Here is a 23,400-nt window from a genome sequence, read left to right as displayed (position 1 = left end):
GTGGGCGCCGACCAGGAGAGGGTGAACGAACGGTCCCTGTCGTAGAGAGGTGACACGGCTAGTCAGACAAGCCCTGGCATCTACAGAGCACAGCAGTGTTTGCTGTTATTGCCTCAGAGTCCTCCGGCTGCGCGCTTAGGCTGCCTTTCTCTCCTAAGGAGGGCACTGTTCCCACATGAGTGTCCCGGCTTCGGAGCTGTCTAAACCCAGTTACCCTGAAGGCCCAATGCCATCACAAGGTGGGGACGCGAACATTCAGGCTGGAGCAAGCTAGGAACCACTTTTCCCAGGATTTCTGGGTTAGGCTGCGGGGGAGAGGCACTGGTGCAAACTTTGGAGGCCACTTTTTCCGAGGTGGATGCAGCAGAAATGTGGTAGGTGTGCAATTACAAGCTGTTCTCTAGTGAGCTGTTGAGAACCACCTGCCTCACCGCTGCAGACCATGAGGTCTGTGAGGGTTAAGAACAGCAGTGCCCCACCCCCGCCCCGAGACTGCCCGCGTTTAATGCTTGGGCTGAGGCTCTTAGCACTATTTCTGACCTTTCTTCCCCCATTCTCTGGGTGGCTGCGCAAGCCCCTGAGAACAGTATTACCCAAGACACTTAACAGTAGCTTTTTATTTTCCTTATTGACCCCCTCCCTGATTTGGTTTTGAGTTTTGGAAGGGTGATAGATTATATTGTTTCCAATTATTTGCTTCCTTCCTTGATGTTGAGCTTGGCCATGTGACTTCCAAATGCTGTTGTAACCACAACTGACAGCACAAGTTCAGGCAGAAACTATAAAAGCAGTTGCGTTGTTTGTCCATTCCCTTCTGACCTCAACATGAGAGCAGCAAGTGCACAATTAGGGCTTCTTTTTCACCCTGTATCCTGGGATGAAGATACAGTCACGGCCAAGCTACAACCAGTGTAGCCTGATAGGTAGCACCAGAAAGAAAAACCATTCTGACTCAAGCAGAGACTTTTGGGTTCTTTGTTACTGTAGCACAACCTGGTGAAAACTCATAATGCAAAGACTATTTAATATCACCTTATGTAGGTAAGCAATATCCTGCTGTCTGATAGATGTCTTGTTCTAAAATGTCCATCTCCTTGCCTTCAAAAGGACAAAGGGATTTCAGTACAGTACACCCCAGTCTTCTCTATGGTATCACATGGAACAGAAGAATGATCCACTTGAGCCCTACTGGAATGCCTGACTCAAACAGTGTGTGCTATAATTAAATGGTGTTTTTATTTTTTGAAATGGTGCTTTTAAAACACAAGTTTTTGCCTGACCAGGCGGTGGAGCAGTGGATAGAGCATCGGACTGGGACGCAGAAGACCCAGGTTCGAAATCTTGAGGTCGCTGGCTTGAGCGCAGGCTCATCCAGCTTGAGCACAAGCTCACCAGCTTGAGCAAGGGGTCACTGGCTTGAGCGTGGGATCATAGACATAACCCCATGGTCGCTGGTTTGAGCCCAAAGGTTGCTGGCTTAAAGCCCAAGGTCGCTGGCTTGAGCAAGGGGTCACTTGCTCTGCTATAGCACCCCCTTCCAAGGCACATTCAGAAAGCAATCAATGAACAACTAAGGAGCTACAACGAAGAATTGATGCTTCTCATCTCTCTCCCTTCCTGTCTGTCCCTTTCTATCCCTCTCTCTGACTCTCTGTCAAAAACAAACAAACAAACAAAAACAAAAAATCCCAACCACAACACTTAAGTTTTCAGGTAGTTTATTATGAGCAATAGGTGACAGATGGATACCTATAGATAGCTATATGAACCAAGGTTCACCAGAGCATTATAATAATATTGTACAACTGTAAGGAACTTGTTAAAGTTTGGTAAACCAACACTGTTGGGAACCAAAAAGCCAACAAGGAGTTAGATTTTTGTCAGCTGCAAGCTGACAGTCTGCCCATACCCCCACCACTTTACTGATTAGGTTGCAAAAGGCTGTTAAGCTGTGGTGCTGGATTGTTTTTACTTATTCTACCCCCATGTCCCCAGAAAGACTGGAGGCAAGTTTCTTCTATCTTTTGTTTTGTGTAAAGTTAAGATGTTATGAATGCTGGGGTTTTAATGCACTTAGTAAAAATTCTTGGGTTGCCTGGGAAACATGATCAGAGATCTCATTGATTTGCTAATGGCCCACTTTGCCCTATAAATAAAGCAAGATGTGGTTTGGGGTGCGATGTTTCTGCTGTCAGCTTTGCAGAACCCTCCTGAACCCATTCTTTAATTCTTTAAGTGTATTTTCTTAATTTCGTACCATTCCCACTCAGGACCTGGAATTACTAGTTGTGCTGGTTCGCAACACAACACAATGAAATATATGTAGTAAACAGCATGATGTAGAACTGAGCAAAATGTGGTCAGAATTCATGAAGCATATTTTTTTTAACTAATTATTATTTATTTATTTATTTATTCATTTTAGAAAGGGGAAAGGGGGGAGAGAGAGAGAGAGAAGGGGGGAGGAGCAGGAAGCATCAACTCCCATATGTGCCTTGACCAGGCAAGTCCAGGGTTTCAAACCGGCGACCTCAGCATTTCCAGGTCGACGCTTTATCCACTGCGCCACCACAGGTCAGGCTCATGAAGCATATTAAATTAAAAATGTACATAGTGTAAAAGTGGAAAGTACGACTCACCAAGAAAACAAAGGGCCCAATTGAAAAATGGGCAAAAGAATGGCCCTGGCTGGTTGGCTTAGTGGTAGAGCATTGGCCTGGCGTGCAGAAGTCCGGGTTTGATTCCCGGCCAGGGCACACAGGAGAAGCGCCCATCTGCTTCTCCACCCCTCCCCCTCTCCTTCCTCTCTGTCTCTCTCTTCCCCTCCCGCAGCCGAGGCCCCATTGGAGCAAAGATGGCCCGGGCGCTGGGGATGGCTCCTTGGCCTCTGCCCCAGGCACTAGAGTGGCTCTGGTCGCAACAGAGCGACGCCCCGGAGGGGCAGAGCATCGCCCCTTGGTGGGCTTGCCGGGTGGATCCCGGTTGGGCGCATGCGGGAGTCTGTCTGACTGTCTCTCCCGTTTCCAGCTTCAGAGAAATACAAAAAAAAAGAAAGAAAAATGGGCAAAAGATCTGGACAGACATCTAAACAAAGAAATACAGATGGCAGATATGCATGTGAGAAGGTGCTCAACATCATGTTAGATGTAAGGATCAAGAAAAGATCAAATTGTTAGATTCAGGAAAGTCTGCTGGGATTGCCAGAGTGTAGACACAGAGACAGGGAGGTAAGGTTAGGGACCCTGTAAGGCTAAGAACAAAGGAAGACAAACGTCTGCATTCCATTGGTTAGAGACCCTTATCAGAAGTTTATGTTTGAAGTTCGCCAATGAGCTAGACCCAGCCCCTGTTGCTATGCTATGTGCAACTCCCTTAGCGAATAAGTAACCGCTATTTTTGCTTCTGTATTATGCTTGCTTGCTTAGGATATATAAGGAACTAGCTGTAAGCGCCTGGGGCGGTTCCCATTTGCAGCTCCTACTGAGTACGGTGTCTCCGGACATCAGGGAATTCGCCCCTGCGCAGGTGAAACTGGCCAATAAAATTACATCTATACCTACCTCTGAAAGTCTCCGACATTTGTTTTTTTATTATACCCGGTGGATGCTTCATTGGGGAACTGGAAATAAAAGATCTACACATCTATTAGAATGTCCACAGTCTGGAACACTGACAACACCAAATGATGATGAGGATGTGGAACAGCAGGAACTCTCATTCATTGCTGGTAGGAATGCAAAATGGTGCAGCAACTCTGGAAGGCAGTTTGCAGTTTCTTATAAAACTAACTGTAATCTTACAGTATTTCCTAGCATCACACCTCTTGGTACCATAGTCAAAGAAAAACCTGTACTGAACAAATTGATCAGCTTTATTCATAATTGACATACTGGAAGCAACCTTTATCAATAGGTGGTAAAGTGTGATACATAAAAAAAATGAAATATTTGATCATTAGGAAAGAAGCTATCAAGCCAAGAAAGGGCATGAAGGAAACTTAAATGCATGTTACTAAGTAAAAGAAGCTAATCTGAAAGGTTACATGCTGTACCATTCCAGCTGTGTGGCTGAGAAAGTCAAACTACAGAAACACAAGGATCAGTGGTTGCCAGGGTTTGTGAGGGGAGGAGGGGTGAACATGTGGCACACAAAGAATGTTTAGGGCAGAGAAACTTATATATGATACTATAATGGTGGATACCTAACATAATTGTACAACTGTGTGAACCCTAATGTAAATTATGGACTTTAATTAATAATGTTTCAATACTGTTTTATCAATTTTAATAAATGTTCCACACCAATACAAATTGTTTGTAATAGGGGAAACTGTGTGGAGGGGGTATATAGGAACTCTGTCCTCAATTTATTTGTGAATCCAAATGCTCTAAAAAAGTCTATTAATTAAAAAAAAAACGGCCATTTAAAACAATAAAAAAGATGGATAGTATTTAGTTATGTGTGAATTCGTGTGGGCGTCTTCTCTTCAAGCATTACATGGGAACAGAGAGAATGCACCAAAACTGCTACCGTTTGGAGTAAAAGGTGAGCAAGATAATCAGTTCTGTACCCCCCAGAGATGGGGAAACTTATTGTAATTACAAGTTCCTGGACAGTTTGAATTTTTGTAATGAAAGTAAAATTGGCAAAAACGTTTTCATTTTCAAAAATTTGGGATTTAGGGAAGAGTTCTAGAAGGAGGTGTACACTTATCTTTAAAAAAAATTTTTTTTTAGATTTTTATTTATTCATTTTAGAGAGGATTTAGAGAGAGAAGGGAGGAGGAGCAGGGAAGCATCAACTCCCATATGTGCCTTGACTAAGCAAGCAAGCCCAGGGTTTCGAACCAATGACCTCAGCATTCCAGATCCAGGCAGGGGGTACACCTTTAAACATGCATTTTCAATAAGGAAACTACTGCTCATTGGTCAGGGTATGCTACTTGTAGACCGACCACCTGAATCCCCGGGGACGAAGTGGGTAGGACGGTGCAGTTTGGGACCCAGCTTTCTGCAGTCCAGTAACGAGCTGTCCTTCGGGCATGCTGTGCGGCCGGAGGTCGCGCAGAACCCCTCCCCGCGAGGCGCCCCGGGGGCGACCAGAGCTGAGCACTGCATCTACCGAACCTTCATCGACACGTGCTGACCCCGTCACCCCCAGTTTTCCTGTGTGCACCCGGTGTACTCCGGAGACCCTGTCGTCAGCTGGACTACGTTCGTCACTCTTCGTAGGCACCTGTTCTGCGCCATAGCCGCCCGGGCCAAATGTCGGCGGCTCTCAGGCCGAGGACGTCCAGGGGGTTAAACTACCCCGTAGACACCCCTCCGTGTCCCTGCAGCAAACGCCCCCTGGCCGCCACCCGGCTCCAGCTCGGCGCCTGCCGGAAGCCAGGGGGCGTATCGGCAGGCGGCCGCCCCGCCTGCTAGCCAATCCATGCACGCGACTCATTAATAGTGAGCGCACCGGCTCCGCCCTCCACTTCTCCCGGCTCCACCCGCCCGCGCAGACCCAGAGCGCGGCCGCGGACGAAGATGGCGACCGCCATGTACTTGGAGCACTACCTGGACAGTAAGCACCCCCCTAAACCCCTCAGGCCGCCGCCTGCGTGGGGCCCTCTCTGCCATTCCCCCCTGCACGCCAGGACCCGCATTTGGACCCTGGGGCTCGTGGGGGCTGCGGGGCGGCTTGGGGTCGGCGGGGACGGGCGCGCGCGCGACCGGGCGGGTACGAGGGTGGGGCGCGCGCACTAGTGCGGCGCTGGGTCCGCCGTCACGGCCGCGCCAATTCTATGTGTGTTGCGGGGGGGCGGGACCCCGCAGTCCCCGGTTAGGCCCCGCCCACCACTGGCCCTCTCTTCCTCCTCCGATTAGGCCCCGCCTGTTAAGCCCCTCCCTCCTTGTTAGGTCCCTCCCCGTAAGCCCTGCTCTTTGGTGGCTCCGACCCTCCCCGGCCAGGCCTCGGCCCACTGTCCTTGATTAAGCCCCGCCCCCTCCGGCTCTGCCCCGCCCCTCCTCTGTCTTTATCTCAGGCCTTGCCCTGACTTGGTTTGGGCCTGGCTCCCACCACTCAGGCCTAAGAAGGTGGTAGAGTTCTAGCCCCCTTGGACTCTGGACTGAGTCTGAGGGTTCCGGGCCTGGGGTCCCTGGAGTCGCTTTCGGGCGCCGAGCCTCAGCTTGTGAATCGGGAAAACGGGGAGGCGATGCTGGCATGGAGGGTCTCCCAGGGTGCCTACCTCTTCTCAGGAGTACTTCCAGTGCTGATTAAGGTGTTCAGGGCCGGTGGCTGTGAGGCTCCTCCAGCAGACGTCCTGTCTACCTGTAGATCAGGGTGAACCATCCTGACCACTCCTGAGCAAATGGTTTTCCCCCCATTTCACGGAACTGAGTAGCTCATGAGTGTCATGCACATTTTGGGTCTGGCTCCGGCTGGGGCATGGAGCACTGGGGTGCACTGGGGATATTCATGGTCACTCGGGCCTGGGCACTTCACCTGAGGATGCTGAGTAGGGAGTGAGTCCCTGCTCTGGAGCAGATAGTGGTGATCAGCTCTTCCCAAGGGGGTCACCCAATCCTGGTCATTTATTCTGCTCTTTTGGCCCATCCTGAGCACTGGTCCCGTGGTAGAGCATGTTGAGGGGAGCCCTCTCCCCATTATTGCTAGAGAGGCCTGCTCCCAGGTGTCTGCTGGGGAGTACTGGAGCTGCCCTTCTTTGTCCCACCACCTGTCCAGTGGGCCCCTGGGAGGGTTGAGGAACTTGAATGAAGGCTCAGGAAATGGAGGCACCTGCTTGCTCCTTGAGCCCCCCTCCTCTGTTCCAGGAAAGCAACCATGATCCTCATTTTCTTGGAACTTACTGTCATATGGGCAGATAGATTTTTTTTTTTTAAGTTCATAGAAGATTAAAGGCCATAAAGGGGCCTAGCAGGATTCAAGAGTACCAAGTGGCCCTGTGCTACAGAGCCCTGGGTAGTAGGACAGAGCAGGGAGGTCCAGGGAGGGCATAGTGACTCTTGAGGCTTTGCTGGGAGTTTTCATGGTTTTCTTAAAGCACTGGGCAGCAGCTTTGAAAGATTCGATTGAGCTCTTGAAATGAAGACTGGTGCGTGGTGAGGGTGGAGGGGAGTGCCAAGACTGGATGCAGGAGCCAAGTCAGGGCCTGTTGTGGCCATGCAGGTGTGTGGGAAGGCTGGCCTGGACTAGGAGGACGGCAGCGTAGATGGGTTAGCAGCATGGAGTGGGGTCCTCCACCTACAAGGTCTCGCATGGCCTGTTTAAGTGAATTAAACTTGAGCGAAATTAGAAGTTCAGTCCCTCAGTGGTACTAGCTTATTTCGTGTGCTCAGTAGCCCCATGTGGCCAGTGCCCACATTTTTGGGCAGCTCAGAGAAGGTTCACATCTGTGCATCAAGTTCTGCCAGCAGCACTGGCCTGCAGTACCCAGTACACTGGATTTCAGGGTAAGGTAGGGGAAGATCAAAGAGGACCCCAGGGTTTGGACTGGCTGGCTGTGGTGGGGGGCATCTAGACGGGAGGGGGGGTGGGAGATTCACATGGCTGTCCTCCCTGCCTCTGCTCACAGCTTGTTTCTAGACTCGCCTCTGACTTCTCCAGCTTCTGGCAACTTTTGAAGCAGGCGTCGGGAAACTTTTTGGCTGAGAGAGCCATGAACGCCACATATTTTAAAATGTAATTCCGTGAGAGCCATACAATGACCCATGTACGTTAGGCATTATCCAATAAAAATTTGGTGTTGTCCTGGAGGACAGCTGTGATTGGCTCCAGCCACCCACAACCATGAACATGAGTGGTAGGAAATGAATGGATTTTAATATATGAGAATGTTTTATATTTTTAACGTTTTTTTTTATTAAAGATTTGTCTGTGAGCCAGATGCAGCCATCAAAAGAGCCACATCTGGCTCGCGAGCCATAGGTTCCTGACCCCTGTTCTGAAGTGTATCTGCCTATGATCAGTGTTTGGTACTCACTCCTCCCTAAAAGAAGATACCTTCATCCTTGTCTTCTCCAAAACCTAACAGAAAGAGAAGACAAAGTGGGCTTGTGATGTGTAGATCGTAGGTTTAAAGCCTAGCAGGCAGATTTGTGTGCTCCTACTGAGAAGCCCATGTCCCTGTGTTTCAGGTATTGAGAACCTTCCTTGTGAACTTCAGAGGAACTTTCAACTGATGCGAGAGCTGGACCAAAGGACAGAAGGTGGGCTCAGGCTTTCAGTACAGCCGGGGAGAGGAGGCACGAGGACCCTGGACTGGCACTAGGTGACCAGGGGACCCAGTGCATGGGGCCTAGCTCTAGGCTTTGGCTTCGGATGTTGTCTTAGAGAATGCTAATACTTTATTAATTAATTTATTTATGTTTTGAGACAGACCGAAAGGGAGAGAAAGGGAAAGAGATAAGAAGCATCAACTTGTAGTTGCAGTGCTCTAGTTTTTCGTTGATTGCTTTTTTTTTTTTTTTTTTTTTTTCTGAAGCTGGAAACGGGGAGAGACAGTCAGACAGACTCCCGCATGCGCCCGACCGGGATCCACCCGGCACGCCCACCAGGGGCGACGCTCTGCCCACCAGGGGGCGATGCTCTGCCCCTTCGGGGCGTCGCTCTGCGGCGACCAGAGCCACTCTAGCGCCTGGGGCAGAGGCCAAGGAGCCATCCCCAGCGCCCAGGCCATCTTTGCTCCAATGGAGCCTTGGCTGCGGGAGGGGAAGAGAGAGACAGAGAGGAAGGAGGGGGGGTGTGGAGAAGCGAATGGGCGCTTCTCCTATGTGCCCTGGCCGGGAATCGAACCCGGGTCCCCCGCATGCCAGGCCAACGCTCTACCGCTGAGCCAACCGGCCAGGGCCCGTTGATTGTTTTTTATATGTGCCTTGACCCTCAAGCCAAGCCAGTGACCCCTTGCTCAAGCCAGCAACCTTGGGCTTCAAGCCAGAGAACTCTGGGCTCAAGCCAGCGACCATGGGATCATGTTGATCCCATGCTCAAGGCAGTGACCCTGCAACTCAAGCTGATGAGCCTGCACTCAAGCCGACAACCTTGGGTTTCAAACCTGGGACCTCGAGTCCCACGTTGACACTCTATCCACTGCGCCACCAACAGTCAGGCGAAAGGGTTGATACTTAAGCAAACAGTTCTTTGGATTCTTACACATCTTCAAATCATATCTATAAGCAGAGTATCCTCTCTTTACAGTCAAAATATTTATTAGCTTTTCTTTTATTATTATTTATTTTTTATCTTTGCTTTCTCTTTTTTTTGTGACAGAGAGAGGGACAGATAGGGACAGACAGGAAGGAAGAGAGATGAGAAGCATCAATTCTTCATTGTAGCACCTTAGTTGTTCATTGATTGCTTTCTCATATATGCCTTGACTGGGGTTGGGGGAGTGGCTACAGCAGACCGAGTGACCCCTGCTCAAGCCAGCGACCTTGGGCTCAAGGTGGTGAGCTGTGCTCAAACCCGATGAGCCTGCACTCAAGCTGGTGACCTTGAGGTTTGGAACCTGGGTCCTCCACGTCCCAGTCTGACGCTCTATGCTGCGCCACCACCTGGTCAGGCTCTTTGCTTTCTCTTAAAAGACTTTCTAACTTGGAACTATGTATGCATAGTTTAAAAAGTTAGATAGTAGTTTTTTGCCCTGGCCAGATAGCTCAGTTGGTTAGAGCATCATCCCAAAACATAGAGATTGTTCCTATCTCTCTCCGGCTCTCTCCCATCTTCTCTCTAAAGCCAATAAAATAAACATTAAGAAACAAGTTAAAAAGAAAAAGAAGAAAGAAATGAATAAAATAAAAAGAGAGTACTTTTTGATATCTTGGTATTTACCTCCGTATTTCTCAGCATCACATTTTGCTATTATGAATTCCCTTTCAGTTTTAGACTTCCTCTGTTCAGTTATTATGAAGCTCTACTTCTCCAGCTGCGCCCCCCCCACCCTATGCGCCACCCCTGCCCCTCTCTCCTGGGTGTGGTGGGCTGGAATTGGGGTTGTGCTGGACCGGTGATGGTGTTTTCATTGGGACCGCTCTGTAGGCAGTTTACTGCTGAGCCTCACCAATGCTGTGCTTTCACGACCTTTTTTGCATAACTGAGTTTTTCTTGGCATTCCTAATTGCTGTTTGTTGACTCTTTTTTCTTCACTCCACATGTTTGGTGTGACTGCTGCCCTAAGTCCTCTGCCTGCTCTGTGCGGAGACCTCTCCAGACCCCTTTGTCCCGCAGGTCTGTCTGCACAGGCTGGCGCTGGGTTTTCCTTGCCTCCTCTTTGGTTGGGACCTCATTTTCTGGGCCATAAGCTTCCTTTTTCTTGGCTTGCCCCCTTGTTTCAAGGAGCTTTTCCAGTAGCCTCCTGGGATAGGGTCCTTGGGAAGGTAAATTTCTCCTGACATTGTATGTCTGAAAATGTGCTTGTCTTCATAGTCAATTAATAGTTTGGTGTAGCATTTCAGGTTGACAGTCATTCCCCCCAGGATGTGACAGGTATTGCGGACTGGCTCCTGGTTTCCATGTTGCTGTTGAGAAATCTGAGGCCGTTTGGGTCCCTCGTCCTTTACACATGTGATCTTCTTTCTTGTCCTGGTTAGAAGTTTCAGCCTGCCTTGAGCCCTGAGATTTTACATTTGGTGATGATAACCTTGGGTGTACGTGACTTTCATATTTTCATTCAGTTTTCTTTATTGGAATATCTTGTTTTTCATGAAGGTATAGCATCCTAACTGTGGAATACAGAGACTTCTATTATTATGAAATACAGATTTACATTCAGAAATAAGCATAAACATTTACAGCATATCACCTGGGAAACTGTCCCCAGGTGAGATGGAGCTTCTGGCACCTGGGGACCTGTGTGCCCCTCCCTTAGCTCTACCATGCTGAGTCCCATCTATAACAGGCATTTTCCCACCTCTAAACCAGAGTTAAGAGTGTGTCCGTCCCACCTTGATGTTGATGAGCCACACAGGCTGTCCCCCCTGTGTGTTGCTCTTCTTGCTCCAGGTCACCTTTTGTGGATTAATTGATGTTGTTCCATGTTGCAGCAGCTGGTCCTTTTTGTTGCTGGACCACAGCTCATTTATCTATTTGAGTGAGGATTGAACATGTGGGTGGTTTCTTGTTTTCTGTGTATATCCTTGTGTCTAAATCTTTATACAGTGGGTACCTAAGAGTAGGTAAGCATACACTTCATTGCTTAAACAAGGACTTTTGAGAGTCAGAGCAGGCACAATGCTTATACCTGGGACAGCAGTCATACGGGTGACTGTCCTGGGCACCTGGCCCAGGCTGGAGTGTCTGCCCAGCTCTGTGATGCCATTCTGTCTGCAGACACGCTGCCTCTTGAGGGCCGTGTGCACTGCGCCCCCACCTACAGTGCTTCAGGGTGCACAGCAGTCACTTTGCCAGCACTTGGTGTTGTCAGGCTTGCCAGTCTGGTGAGCATGTTCTGGCCTCTCGTGCAAGAGCTAGCTTTCAACCATTGCTTTATCAGATAAGAAAGCGGAGATCGACATCCTGGCTGCGGAGTACATCTCCACGGTGAAGACTCTGTCTGCAGAGCAGCGGGTGGAGCAGCTGCAGAAGATCCAGAGCGCCTACAGCAAGTGCAAGGAGTACAGCGACGACAAGGTGCAGCTGGCCATGCAGACCTACGAGATGGTGAGGGGTCAGAGTGTGGGGTGAGGGACAGCTGCTCAGGGGCCAGGCGATCAGGGGCAGCTGGCCATGCAGACCTACGAGATGGTGAGGGGTCAGAGTGTGGGGTGAGGGACAGCTGCTCAGGGACTAGGCGGTCAGGGGCAGCTGGCCATGCAGACCTACGAGATGGTGAGGGGTCAGAGTGTGGGGTGAGGGACAGCTGCCCAGGGGCCAGGCGGTCAGGGGCAGCTGGCCATGCAGACCTACGAGATGGTGAGGGGTCAGAGTGTGGGGTGAGGGACAGCTGCTCAGGGGCCAGGCGGTCAGGGGCAGCTGGCCATGCAGACCTACGAGATGGTGAGGGGTCAGAGTGTGGGGTGAGGGACAGCTGCTCAGGGGCCAGGCGGTCAGGGGCAGCTGGCCATGCAGACCTACGAGATGGTGAGGGGTCAGAGTGTGGGGTGAGGGACAGCTGCTCAGGGGCCAGGCGGTCAGGGGCAGCTGGCCATGCAGACCTACGAGATGGTGAGGGGTCAGAGTGTGGGGTGAGGGACAGCTGTCCAGGGGCCAGGCGGTCAGGGGCAGCTGGCCATGCAGACCTACGAGATGGTGAGGGGTCAGAGTGTGGGGAGAGGGACAGCTGCCCAGGGGCCAGGCGGTCAGGGGCAGCTGGCCATGCAGACCTACGAGATGGTGAGGGGTCAGAGTGTGGGGAGAGGGACAGCTGCCCAGGGGCCAGGCGGTCAGGGGCAGCTGGCCATGCAGACCTACGAGATGGTGAGGGGTCAGAGTGTGGGGTGAGGGACAGCTGCCCAGGGGCCAGGCGGTCAGGGGCAGCTGGCCATGCAGACCTACGAGATGGTGAGGGGTCAGAGTGTGGGGTGAGGGACAGCTGCCCAGGGGCCAGGTGGTCAGGGGCAGCTGGCCATGCAGAACTACGAGATGGCGAGGGGCTGGTTGGAGGAGGCTCAGGCTGTGGCGAACTGCCCCTTCCAGAGGAGTACAAACAGGTGTCATTCACCCTGTACCATGACTGAATCTTGTTTTCTCTGCTCTTTTGCTTATTTATTTGGCTGGAGAAACTCCACTTTTCTATATAGATTTTTTAAAACTGTTTTTTGGTCAGCTTTAGGAAAAGTCCTAGAATTGTATCCTGTTTCCTCTCAAGTAAGCTTCACTCAGCGCTTGTGCGGGGCCTGAGTCCTTGTTCTGTGAGGCACCTGTGTGCAGGTCTCTGTTGTCCCACAGGCCGCCACCTGACAGATGCCGTGCCCCGCCTCCCCAGTCAGACGACAGTGATTTCTTAACCCCTTGAATTAACTTGTGTTGGAGAATACTCTAGAAGAATACTATAATGTTGTATTTGGGATTTTGATGCCCCAACTGCTACGTCTTTATAGAGTAAGCAGCCTGTTTCCAGAAATGTTGGTTTGTATCTCTTGTTAGTGAGTCAGATTTTCTCTGATGCAGAATGAACTTCAGATTGCAGTTCGTGTCTGCTTGGGAGTGTATCGTCTCTCCTCCCTGGCAGGCTGTGACTTCGGTGGGCAGCTCCTCCCGCTGCCCTGACCGCACTGCCTTCTATCCCTTCTATCTCATCCTGTAGCCAAAGCACTGGAAGAATTTTGTTTTCTTTTTATTTTTGTTATTCTGTTTAAGAATCTATATGTTCCTAAGGTTTTTAAGTTAGGACTTGGTCTCAAATGTCTTCAACCCTAGTTCATTACGTTTCATAACTCTGTCAGTGCTGCTGACCTATAGTTTTTACTGAGCAGGATTTATTTGGTTGAGGTGTCAGAAAGGACCCTCTTATATACTGTGACACAGTGGCCTCGCCTTAGCAGAACTTTGTTAATGGAAGGCTCTGGTAGAGGCTTAGATACTGCAGTGTGGTGGGCTGCTAGTGGGCTGTTTGCTCTCCTGTTAAATGTGATGTGTGAGATCCTTCTGTGCAGGTGGACAAACACATTCGGAGGCTTGACGCGGACCTGGCGCGCTTTGAAGCAGACCTGAAGGACAAGCTGGAGGGCAGCGACTTTGAGAGCTCTGCAGCACGAGGGTTAAAAAGCAAGTCTGTCCATTTTTCTTTATTCTGTTACTTTTAACTACTGAGTTTTGAAGAATTGTCTAATTAATGTTAGGAGCCTGACGGTAAATATCACATTTGGGTGAGTCTTGTCCTGCTTTAGTGAACTCTGTGACAAGACTGGGTCTGCACTGTCTTTCAGAAGGTCGGAGTCAGAAAGAAAAGAGAAGCTCCCGGGGGCGGGGCAGGAGGACCTCAGAGGAAGACACTCCAAAGAAAAAGAAGCATAAAGGAGGGTGAGCGCCCTTTTTCTTTTCTCTTTTTCCCCCAAAGAACGCCATCAGTATTTGCTAGGTCTAAACACCAATGGCAGTCACCCCTGAGGAAGTGCTTACCATGCCCAGCATGGCTGCAGTTCTGTGGGCTTCTTGTGTGCTGGTCTGCCAGTCCTCGAAGCAGCCGTGGTGAGCAGGCTGGTAGGTACTGGTTCCCAAGATGGGCACTTGCCCCGCCCGGTGGCCCGTGTGCAGGAGCCCCAGGCTGGCACCACAGGCCCTTCTCTGGGCTGTGAGTCTGCCTCTTGAGTGACGTCACGGTGCTCATGCACAGTGCGGGCCAAGTTGCTCTTCAGTAGCTGCCTACAAACTGGTTGATCGTTTTACATATAAATATATTTTTGTATATAGTCATTGTTGTGTGAATACGTTTATTAAACACACGTCATTTTTAACTTGATTTTGAGGATGTTTCATTTAAAGCCTTCACCCGCCTTCCCCTCCTCCCCTGTATTGTAGCGTTGCTTTTCTCAGAAGTAATATTTAGACTAAAGAGAAAATGGTAAAATGTCAGCTGGCTTCTCTGGAGACGATTTTGACCAGTAATTGAACCTGCAGCCTTGATGCATGAGGACAGTGCTGTATCCAACTGAGGCACCTGGCCAGGCTCACGTCCCACGAATTTTGATGTATATATGTATTTTTTATTCCATTCAAAATATCTTTAAGTTTCTTTGGTGATTTTTCTTTATTCCATAGCTTATGTATAAGTAGATTTCTCAGTTTTCAGTAATTTTGGTTTTCCATAGAACTTTCTGATTTCAGTATCAATTTTAATTTTGTTGTGATCAGAGAACATTCAATAATGAAATCCTCTACACTCAATTAAGATGTGTATTATGATTTATGGTTTGTCTTGCTGACGTTCCATATGCACTTCAAAAGAACCTGTGTTATACTCAGTGGAGTATCTTTTTTTTTGACAGAGAGAGAGGGACAGATAGGGACAGACAGACAGGAAGGGAGAGAGATGAGAAGCATCAGTTCTTCGTTGTGGCTCCTTAGTTGTTCATTGAGTGCTTTCTCATATGTGCCTTGACTGGGGGACTATAGCAGAGCAGCTGACCCCTTGCTCAAGCCAGTGACCTTGGGCTTCAAACCAGTGACCATGGGGTCATGTCTATGATCCCACGCTCAAGCCAGTGACCCCATGCTCAAGCCAATGAGCCCACGGTCAAGCCAGCAACCTTGGGGCTTCGAACCTGGGTCCTCTGCGTCCCAGTCCGACATTCTGTGCACTGCACCACCACCTGGTCAGGCTAGTGAAGTATCTATTAACATCAATTTGATAGCTAGGTTGATAGTGTTATTCATGGCTTTTGTATTCTTACTGATGTTCTGTTTAGTTCTATAAATTATTGAAAAAAGCTTGTTGAAATCTCCAACACTAGTTATAGATTTGTCTGTTTCTCTTTTCGGTTCTGTCAGTTGCTCTTTTTTAAAGAACTTATTTATTGATTTTAGAGAGAGAAGAGAGAAAGGGGAGGGGGGAGCAGGAAGCGGGAAGCATCAATTCGTAGTACTTGCTTCTTGTATGTGGCTTGACCGGGCAAGCCCAAGGTTTCAAACTGGTGACCTCAGCATTCCAGTTCAATGCTCTATTCACTGCGTCACCACAGGTCAGGCTCCCTCCGCCCCTCTTGCGGGTACCTGCATCTGGCCAGTGCCCTTGAACACAGGGTGACAGGAGCGGGTCAGGTGGCAATTGAAATGAAGTCAGTGCAGAGGCGGAGAGTTCCTGCCGAGTACATGCGTTTCAGGGAGAGCACTTGGGGAGCAGGCCAGAGCCAGCGTGTGGGCAAGAAAGGACCACAGGCCATGTGACAAGTCTGGGTTTCAGGGTGAGCACAAGGGGAGCAGGCCAGAGCCCGCGTGTGGGTGAGAAAGGATCACAGGCCATGTGACAAGTCTGGGTTTCAGGGTGAGCACTTGGGGAGCAGGCCAGAGCCAGCGTGTGGGCGAGAAAGGACCACAGGCCATGTGACAAGTCTGGGTTTCAGGGTGAGCACTTGGGGAGCAGGCCAGAGCCAGCGTGTGGGCGAGAAAGGACCACAGGCCATGTGACAAGTCTGAGTTTCAGGGTGAGCACTTGGGGAGCAGGCCAGAGCCCGCGTGTGGGTGAGAAAGGACCACAGGCCATGTGACAAGTCTAGGTTTCAGGGTGAGCACTTGGGGAGCAGGCCAGAGCCGGCGTGTGGGTGAGAAAGGACCACAGGCCATGTGACAAGTCTAGGTTTCAGGGTGAGCACTTGGGGAGCAGGCCAGAGCCGGCGTGTGGGTGAGAAAGGACCACAGGCCATGTGACAAGTCTGGGTTTCAGGGTGAGCACCTGGGGAGCAGGCCAGAGCCAGCGTGTGGGTGAGAAAGGATCACAGGCCATGTGACGAGTCTAGGTTTCAGGGTCCGAGCAAGCCAGAGCCAGCGTGTGGGTGAGAAAGGATCACAGGCCATGTGACAAGTCTGGGTTTCAGGGTGAGCACCTGGGGAGCAGGCCAGAGCCAGCGTGTGGGTGAGAAAGGATCACAGGCCATGTGACGAGTCTAGGTTTCAGGGTCCGAGCAAGCCAGAGCCAGCGTGTGGGTGAGAAAGGATCACAGGCCATGTGACCAGTCTAGGTTTCAGGGTCCGAGCAAGCCAGAGCCAGCGTGTGGGTGAGAAAGGATCACAGGCCATGTGACAAGTCTAGGTTTCAGGGTCCGAGCAAGCCAGAGCCAGCGTGTGGGTGAGAAAGGATCACAAGCCATGTGACCAGTCTAGGTTTCAGGGTCCGAGCAAGCCAGAGCCAGCGTGTGGGTGAGAAAGGATCACAAGCCATGTGACCAGTCTAGGTTTCAGGGTCCGAGCAAGCCAGAGCCAGCGTGTGGGTGAGAAAGGATCACAGGCCATGTGACAAGTCTAGGTTTCAGGGTGAGCACTTGGGGAGCAGGCCAGAGCCAGCGTGTGGGTGAGAAAGGATCACAAGCCATGTGACCAGTCTAGGTTTCAGGGTCCGAGCAAGCCAGAGCCAGCGTGTGGGTGAGAAAGGATCACAGGCCATGTGACAAGTCTAGGTTTCAGGGTGAGCACTTGGGGAGCAGGCCAGAGCCAGCGTGTGGGTGAGAAAGGACCACAGGCCATGTGACAAGTCTGGGTTTCAGGGTCCTAGCCTGAGGTCAGCTGGCACTGTTCCCTGAAGCAGTGTTAAAGAACCTGGAAAGGGCAGGTTCTTGTGACAGTGTGGTTTTCAGATATAAAGAGAAAATCCTGTCTATTCCCAGAGACAGAGCAGAGGGAGGAAACTCAGACAGGCCTGGCACCTCCATGGGCAGCACTCTCACTGGGGGCGGGCAGCACATATTGGGTAAACTGTGTAGCAGCCAGGGGTCATTATGGAGCCTGGTACATGACCTTCCTAGACAGGAGAAGGTGAGGGTTGAGATTCTTTGGGTAGCAGACTTCTCACGTCACCCTTGTCACGCCTGCCAGTGCTACTCTGCATCACCTCTGCCCCACTGCCCTGTAAACTAGTGTATATAGCACGTGTGTCCAGTGAACATGTGTGCTCTCAATGGGGGATGGGTCTCTATGACAGGGCTATCCTGTCTGTGTAGCGTGCAGCTTGCAGCTTTATTTCACAAATACTGAGACGCATTAGGAGTAGATGCCCCACACCCTTGCCTGGAACTGGTGGGTGTCCCACCCGCCTGCCTGCAGAGCCGTGGGCAGTGGTTGCAGGGGTGTCTGGGCATGGCGAGATCCTGTCTGGGCTGTGGGTTAGAGACCCCACCATGACAGCCTGCTTCTCCGGTGGGCTGGGAGGCTGGCTGCAATCAGAAGTGTCCCTGCTGATGGGTGGGCAGCTGGGTAGGCAGAGAGAGCTCCCAAGATTTTGATTCCAGGGAGGGTGAGGGGAGATGGTGGGTTCTGTAGGTTTCAGAGTGAATGAAGGTGTGTGGGGATGTGGGTGGGAACACACCAGCCCTTCTCGAGGTAGGGACCGGGAGAGAGCTGGTGAGGGCAGGCCCACCCAAACCTGCCTGGGGTGGGAAGGGTGGGATTCAGGTAGAGTTCTTGGGTGCCTGCCCCCGGGGAGGAGCCCCCAGGAAGCCAAGGAGGGTCAGCCTGGGGGGAAGCCCTAGGAGCAGGTCCTGTCCAGGTGGAGGGACCAAGATGGATGGCATCCTATGCCAAGTGGGCCTGGACCCCAAGGCCGGGAGGTGAGTGCTTTCTCCTCCTCAGGTGTCGGCACCTTTGCCCTCCTCACCCTGGTCTGGCCCCACCGGGGCCCCTCCTGCCTGCTGCTCAGTGCTGTTGTGTCCTTGCAGGTCCGAGTTTACTGACACCATCCTGTCTGTGCATCCCTCCGATGTGCTGGACATGCCCGTGGACCCCAACGAGCCCACCTACTGCCTCTGCCATCAGGTGTCCTACGGGGAGATGATTGGCTGTGATAATCCAGATGTGAGTGTTGGACACACTGCAGCAGGGTTTTGCCACGGGACACGGGGCCTTGAGGTGGGAAGTGAGACACTGGCATCCCCGTGTGGAACCCGGGGCAGGGCCCTATACCTGGTGGGGTTGGGGTGGTAGCTGTCTCTCCGTGTGTGGTACACAGCAAGCCCAGTGCTCACTGCAGCTCCTCCTCCTGCCCTGCAGTGTCCAATCGAGTGGTTTCACTTCGCCTGTGTAGACTTGACTACGAAGCCCAAAGGAAAATGGTCAGTATGGGGTGCTCCTGTCTCCTCCCCGTGAATGTGGGGTGGCTGGGCCTAGGGCGACCTTGTGTCCCTGTGGCTGTGATGGTCCGGGAGTGAAGAGAGAGCGCACTATGTCTGCGGCTCCAGAACTTGCTTGCGTAGGGTCTCCTGGTCCCTCCGTCTCCAGGACAGGGTGGGAGTCTGTAGCCTGTAGCCTGGCTGGTTTGGCGTGCACACCATCCTGCCCCCACCATAGGCTACCAGTTTGACAGCAGTTGTCATCTCCGTTTTGGAGAGCCACTAGCTTGAGCAAGAGGAGTGGTCATGCCGGAATGCACTTTTGCTGACTGATTTGTATCTGTCAACTTCAAAACAGCTGTGCTAGATAGAGCGACTTGCTTAGGAGATTTTCCCTGTGTCTGTGGGGCTCTCTTCTGGTGCTGTTTCACCGGGAGACAGGGTCTAGGCCTCCTGCGTGCTGGTGGAAATCGGCAAAGGGCCGATGCTGTGCCCCTCTCATCACAGGTTCTGTCCACGGTGCGTCCAGGAGAGGAGGAAGAAGAAATAAGGAAGAGGCTGACTCTGGGGCCAGTGGAGCAAGTTGATACACTCCTTCATTCACGTTGCAATATTCTGTCTTCATCTTCAAACTACCTTGTCTCAAATGATATTTAAGAACTCGGTGGCCAGTTGTAATTCTGGATATTTCCTGAAACCAAGAACCCACCTGAGCCCCATTTGCACAGAGAAGGGATCTTATGGGGACTTGCCACAGCGACTTTGTTCTCATGACTTTTTATACAGACCCCAGCACTGAGCATGGCAGTCCCAGAAGGAGCCAAGTGACTCTTGGTGTGTGCGTGTGGTGTGCTGGGCACGGTGGGATGTGCCAGCTGGGAGCAGAACTGCCATCAGTCTGCAGCTAGAGGTGTGAGCCTTGCGTGATCTGCAGTTTCCTGGGCCGCTCTTGAGAGCCCACGCCTCTGTATGCATATGGTCCATGCTGACTGCACGTGTGTGTTGTCTGGCGGGCGTTGCCGGAAGGCGCCCTCCTGACTCGGGTGTTCTTGGAGCTGGTGGCTGTGCAGGAAGGGCCGGCTCCCCCAAAGAGGAGCTCTGCTCGGCTGCCCTGCCCTTTCGTCTGGACTGCTGGTTCCTCCCTGAGGTTTTACCTTCTGGAGTAAACGGCTGTGGATTGGCAGACAGGTCGTAGGTTACCACGACCAGCGCCAATGAGAGACAGCGTAACAGGCTGATGTTCCATTTCTCTGGGAATTCCGGATGTTTTTACTGTGAAGGTGAAATTATTGTAATCATATGAAGACAGTGGGTCTGTGTGTATGAAGTCAGTCCAGTCTACTAAAAGCCGCTTTTGAAACTGTTTCTGTTGCACACTGGGTCAGCAGCTTCTCTCCCAGGGAACTACCTTTATGTGATGTGATTTCTGAGTTTCTTGTGCCACAACAGCAATTCTGGAAAGACGCTAGGAAACTAGAGTGCACTTTCTGTTTAGTCAGCGTTTACCAAACCGATTTTAAACCATCTCTTTGATACTAGTTGGGGACATCACACATATTTGGTGTGTTGAGATCCGCTTGTGATGGTTCCTAGAGCGTGGCTTCTGGGAGTGTCCTGGACTCTCTGAGACCTGCCCTGTGTGATTCAGACAAGTCTGGGTTTCTCTTGCCAAAAAACAAAACCCAGGAGATAGAATTGAGGTGTGAAATGCCCAGTGTCAGAAGAATTGTTCTCTTTGCAAGGAGGGTCCTCCCAAACGCTTCATTCACCATGTCCTCTCTGGGCTTCCAGTATCTCACCAAGGAGAGGGAACAGGACAGAGGAACTGGTGAAGCTGCGTCCTACACTGGCTGCTTTGCGAAGGAGTTAATATTTGGTCAATGAGAGTGGATGTCAGGGCAGGGTCCAGCAGGAGTCTGCAGTCCTCGATAGTCCTCACTAGCTTGGGATGTGTCCAGTTGCTGTCCTTTCTAGAGCTACTCGAGGGAGTAGAACTTGCTTGCAAATGACTTTGGGTAGGTCACTTCAGCCTACGTGACCCTTTGTCTTGGGCTGGTAGTTAGGGTAGCGGTCAGCCTCTGTTCCTCGTGGGTCCCTGGTGGTTCCCAGGCCTGACGTGCTTTCTCAGAACCAATGCTTTCCTGCTGTTCAGGAAGAAGCTGGGAGCACACCCCCAATTCAGCCACGCCAGAACATGAGGCCCACTTGTATTTAGTGACATAGCTTTACATTACAGGTGTTTAAAAATGGTGGGGAATCAACTGTGGAAAATTTTTTCTTCACTTTTACCAGTTTTTGTGGACAGGATAGGTAAGTATTGTAAGTTTGTGATGATTCTTTAGAAACTCATTTAACATTCAAACTTCATCTGCAGATACACCTGCTGTTGCCATGACAACACTGTGTGGGTGCAGGTGGATGGATGACTGGTTTCAATTGTCACCTGGTTTCCTGAGGTCACACTCATTTCCCAAAAGGTCTTAAGCTTTTGTTTCAAGTTCAGTGTTGTTGTCCTGCTTGTCACTGTGTAGCATCCCGTGTGTCGACTTTTTAAAGTTTCTGTGCTTATCTGTTTCTAGTGTTGACTTTTGCCAGTTATAATAATATCACCAAATAATATGAAGACAGCTTTGGAGAAAGCAGAAAACATGAGCATGACAGGATGGATCCCTGGGACGCTGTTTGGATGATGACTGAACATGCTTCCTGACTGTTTATATCAGTGGAGTCAGAAAAATGCAGGAGTGGCCATTTGGTTGGGAAAGAGCATCATGCCCCCTGGCCTGGCTCTGGCCCTGTGGAGACGGCTGGAACCCCACTGAGGCTTTGCTTCCCCGTGGACTAACCACTCTTGTACCAGGCTGATTCAGACCAGACCCCCGTCTGTGCCTGCCGGGTCCCACATCTGATCCTGGGGATGGCTATGGAGTAAACCCTGTCCCTCAGGTTACAGAATCGGGGCCAGGGCCAGTGGGTGAGGGTGTGCCTCCATGGCTGGGGATTTACTGGTAGGGGAAGAAGTATCTTGTTCATAGGAGAAGCACCATTTTCTTAGTTCTCAGCGCTGTACTCTCAGCCAGCCATTTGAGAAACTTCCTTGTTCTCCAACAGGACACGTCTGCACTAGCAGTTTGTTAAGCTGAGCCCCCACATCTCTGGCTGTCCTACTGGGGCAGTTGACTCGGCTGAGGTCTTTGTGACTGTCCCTGCTGTGCAGGATAGGCCCCTGGGAAGGCGGACATGAGACCAGGACCGGCCAGGGCCATGTGTAGCAGTAATGATAGCGGAGTGTGCTGGGATGCTGGGGACAACCATCATTGTGTGTTGGTGCTGTTCCAGACGGTAACACTGCACTTGCCTACTGCCCTGTCCATGACAGTCCTTGCCAGGGGCTGCTTCGAGCAAGAGTGCTGTCCACACGCCATAGCCAGGACCTGCCCTGTTGCAGGATTTGGACACTACTCGTGGGCATCGCAGAGTTAAGGTTCTATCCATTTTTAGTGAACAGCGAGTAGTTGTCATTACCTGTGCTCAGAGGCGTTTAAAACAGGAAGTCTAAGAAATGTTCTTGTTCAGGAGACAGTCCTATGGAGTTTCTTCCTACCTACGTGTTTTTGTGATCTCCTTTACTACATTTCATCCAAAAAGATGATGCAGCTTTAACATGAATGTTACATTTTATTTTCAAGGAATTACTATCTATGTTCCCTTTGTAAAGGAAAGATAATGTAAATCTTTTTATTAAATAATGTAAAGATGTATATCTGTATTTTTGGATCATGTTATAGATTATGGATATATTGTTTAATAAATAAAGTATTTTTTGAAACAAACATTAGAAAACCCATTATTTTGGGAAATGATAAAACTCCAGTGTTGGGTCCAGAGGTGGTGAGTACATCCTACACTGGGGTTTTGAAGGGGACTGAGGTGAACATGAGGTGAACCCGAACTCAGAAGTCCGGGTGAGGGTGCTTCTCGGCCTGGGTAGGACCCTAGGCCTCACCCTGGTCCCAGCTGTGTCACAGTGTCAAAGGCTGGCTCCAAGCTCACACAGAAGATATGTGTGGATGAGAGTGCTCTGAGTTGCTGTGTGGAGATTTAAAGTGATTTGTCTAGAACAAGTTTGCTATCAAGACTTACAGGGATGTCAAGACTAGTTCTTAGGACATTCCTTCAGAGTTAACAGTCAGGGTCCAGAAACCTGACAAGGTCACTATGATAGAGAAGCACAGCTGCACCCATTTTTCAGATGAAAACCATTCACAGACCTGGAGTCCACCACAGGCTGTCCCCCTCTGAGCACTCCAAGGGCACCTGCAGCCATTTCTTTGGGTGACTCCCTGGGAAGAGGAAACACCAGGTCTTTGTTTTGGAGTGGGGGTGGCCATCCTCACTGTCTGAACTGTTATCAATCCCCAGGGGTCTATCAGTCGGAGGAGGGCCTATGGCAATCAGGTGGGAAGTCATATTTGAGTGGCTGTCTTCCCAGGACCTGCTTGTGTCACTGAAACAGTCCTGACAGCTGGCAGGATCCTGTGGTGACTGACTGATCTGTGAAGGAAGGCCATCCAGGCAAGAAGGGCTGGGTGGCAGTGTCTGGGTCATCCTGTCCTCCGCCTGCCACAACAGAGATGCAAAGGCAAACACATCCTTGGCAGGAAGTTGCAGTGGGATGTACTTAATACCCCCCAACTTACCTCTG

General features: G+C 50.8%; 1 protein-coding gene across 4 annotated transcripts; it reads left to right on the top strand.

The window, feature by feature from the left end:
• Nucleotides 1–5,503: 5,503 nt before the first annotated feature.
• ING5 (inhibitor of growth family member 5) lies at nucleotides 5,504–22,510 on the top strand. Of its 4 annotated transcripts, XR_010725710.1 has the most exons (9): nucleotides 5,504–5,568; nucleotides 8,142–8,213; nucleotides 11,495–11,661; nucleotides 13,596–13,707; nucleotides 13,869–13,962; nucleotides 18,306–18,441; nucleotides 18,637–18,698; nucleotides 19,203–19,975; nucleotides 21,275–22,510. XR_010725710.1 is itself a non-coding variant. In XM_066233829.1 (8 exons), the coding sequence occupies exons 1-8, from the start codon at nucleotides 5,532–5,534 to the stop codon at nucleotides 19,243–19,245; spliced, it is 693 nt and encodes a 230-aa protein (XP_066089926.1). In that variant the 5' UTR covers nucleotides 5,504–5,531; the 3' UTR covers nucleotides 19,246–21,155. The 4 variants fall into 4 exon arrangements, 3 of the variants coding, with proteins under 3 accessions (XP_066089926.1, XP_066089924.1, XP_066089923.1); XM_066233829.1 differs by lacking the exon at nucleotides 21,275–22,510 and having other exon boundaries at nucleotides 11,495–11,631; nucleotides 19,203–21,155; XM_066233827.1 differs by lacking the exon at nucleotides 21,275–22,510 and having other exon boundaries at nucleotides 13,872–13,962; nucleotides 19,203–21,155.
• Nucleotides 22,511–23,400: the final 890 nt, after the last annotated feature.

Source organism: Saccopteryx bilineata, chromosome 5, assembly GCF_036850765.1.
Source record: "Saccopteryx bilineata isolate mSacBil1 chromosome 5, mSacBil1_pri_phased_curated, whole genome shotgun sequence".
In the NCBI taxonomy this organism is placed as follows: domain Eukaryota; kingdom Metazoa; phylum Chordata; class Mammalia; order Chiroptera; family Emballonuridae; genus Saccopteryx; species Saccopteryx bilineata.
Note: the sequence above shows the minus strand (reverse complement) of the source record. Positions and strands in the feature narration are given on the sequence as shown.

Coding starts and splice junctions, on each gene's coding strand:
- ING5 (XM_066233826.1), top strand. CDS start 5,532: ATGGCGACCGCCATGTACTTGGAGCACTACCTGGACA. Junction 11,662..13,595: donor CCATGCAGACCTACGAGATG/GTGAGGGGTCAG, acceptor CCTTCTGTGCAG/GTGGACAAACACATTCGGAG. Junction 13,708..13,868: donor TGCAGCACGAGGGTTAAAAA/GCAAGTCTGTCC, acceptor ACTGTCTTTCAG/AAGGTCGGAGTCAGAAAGAA.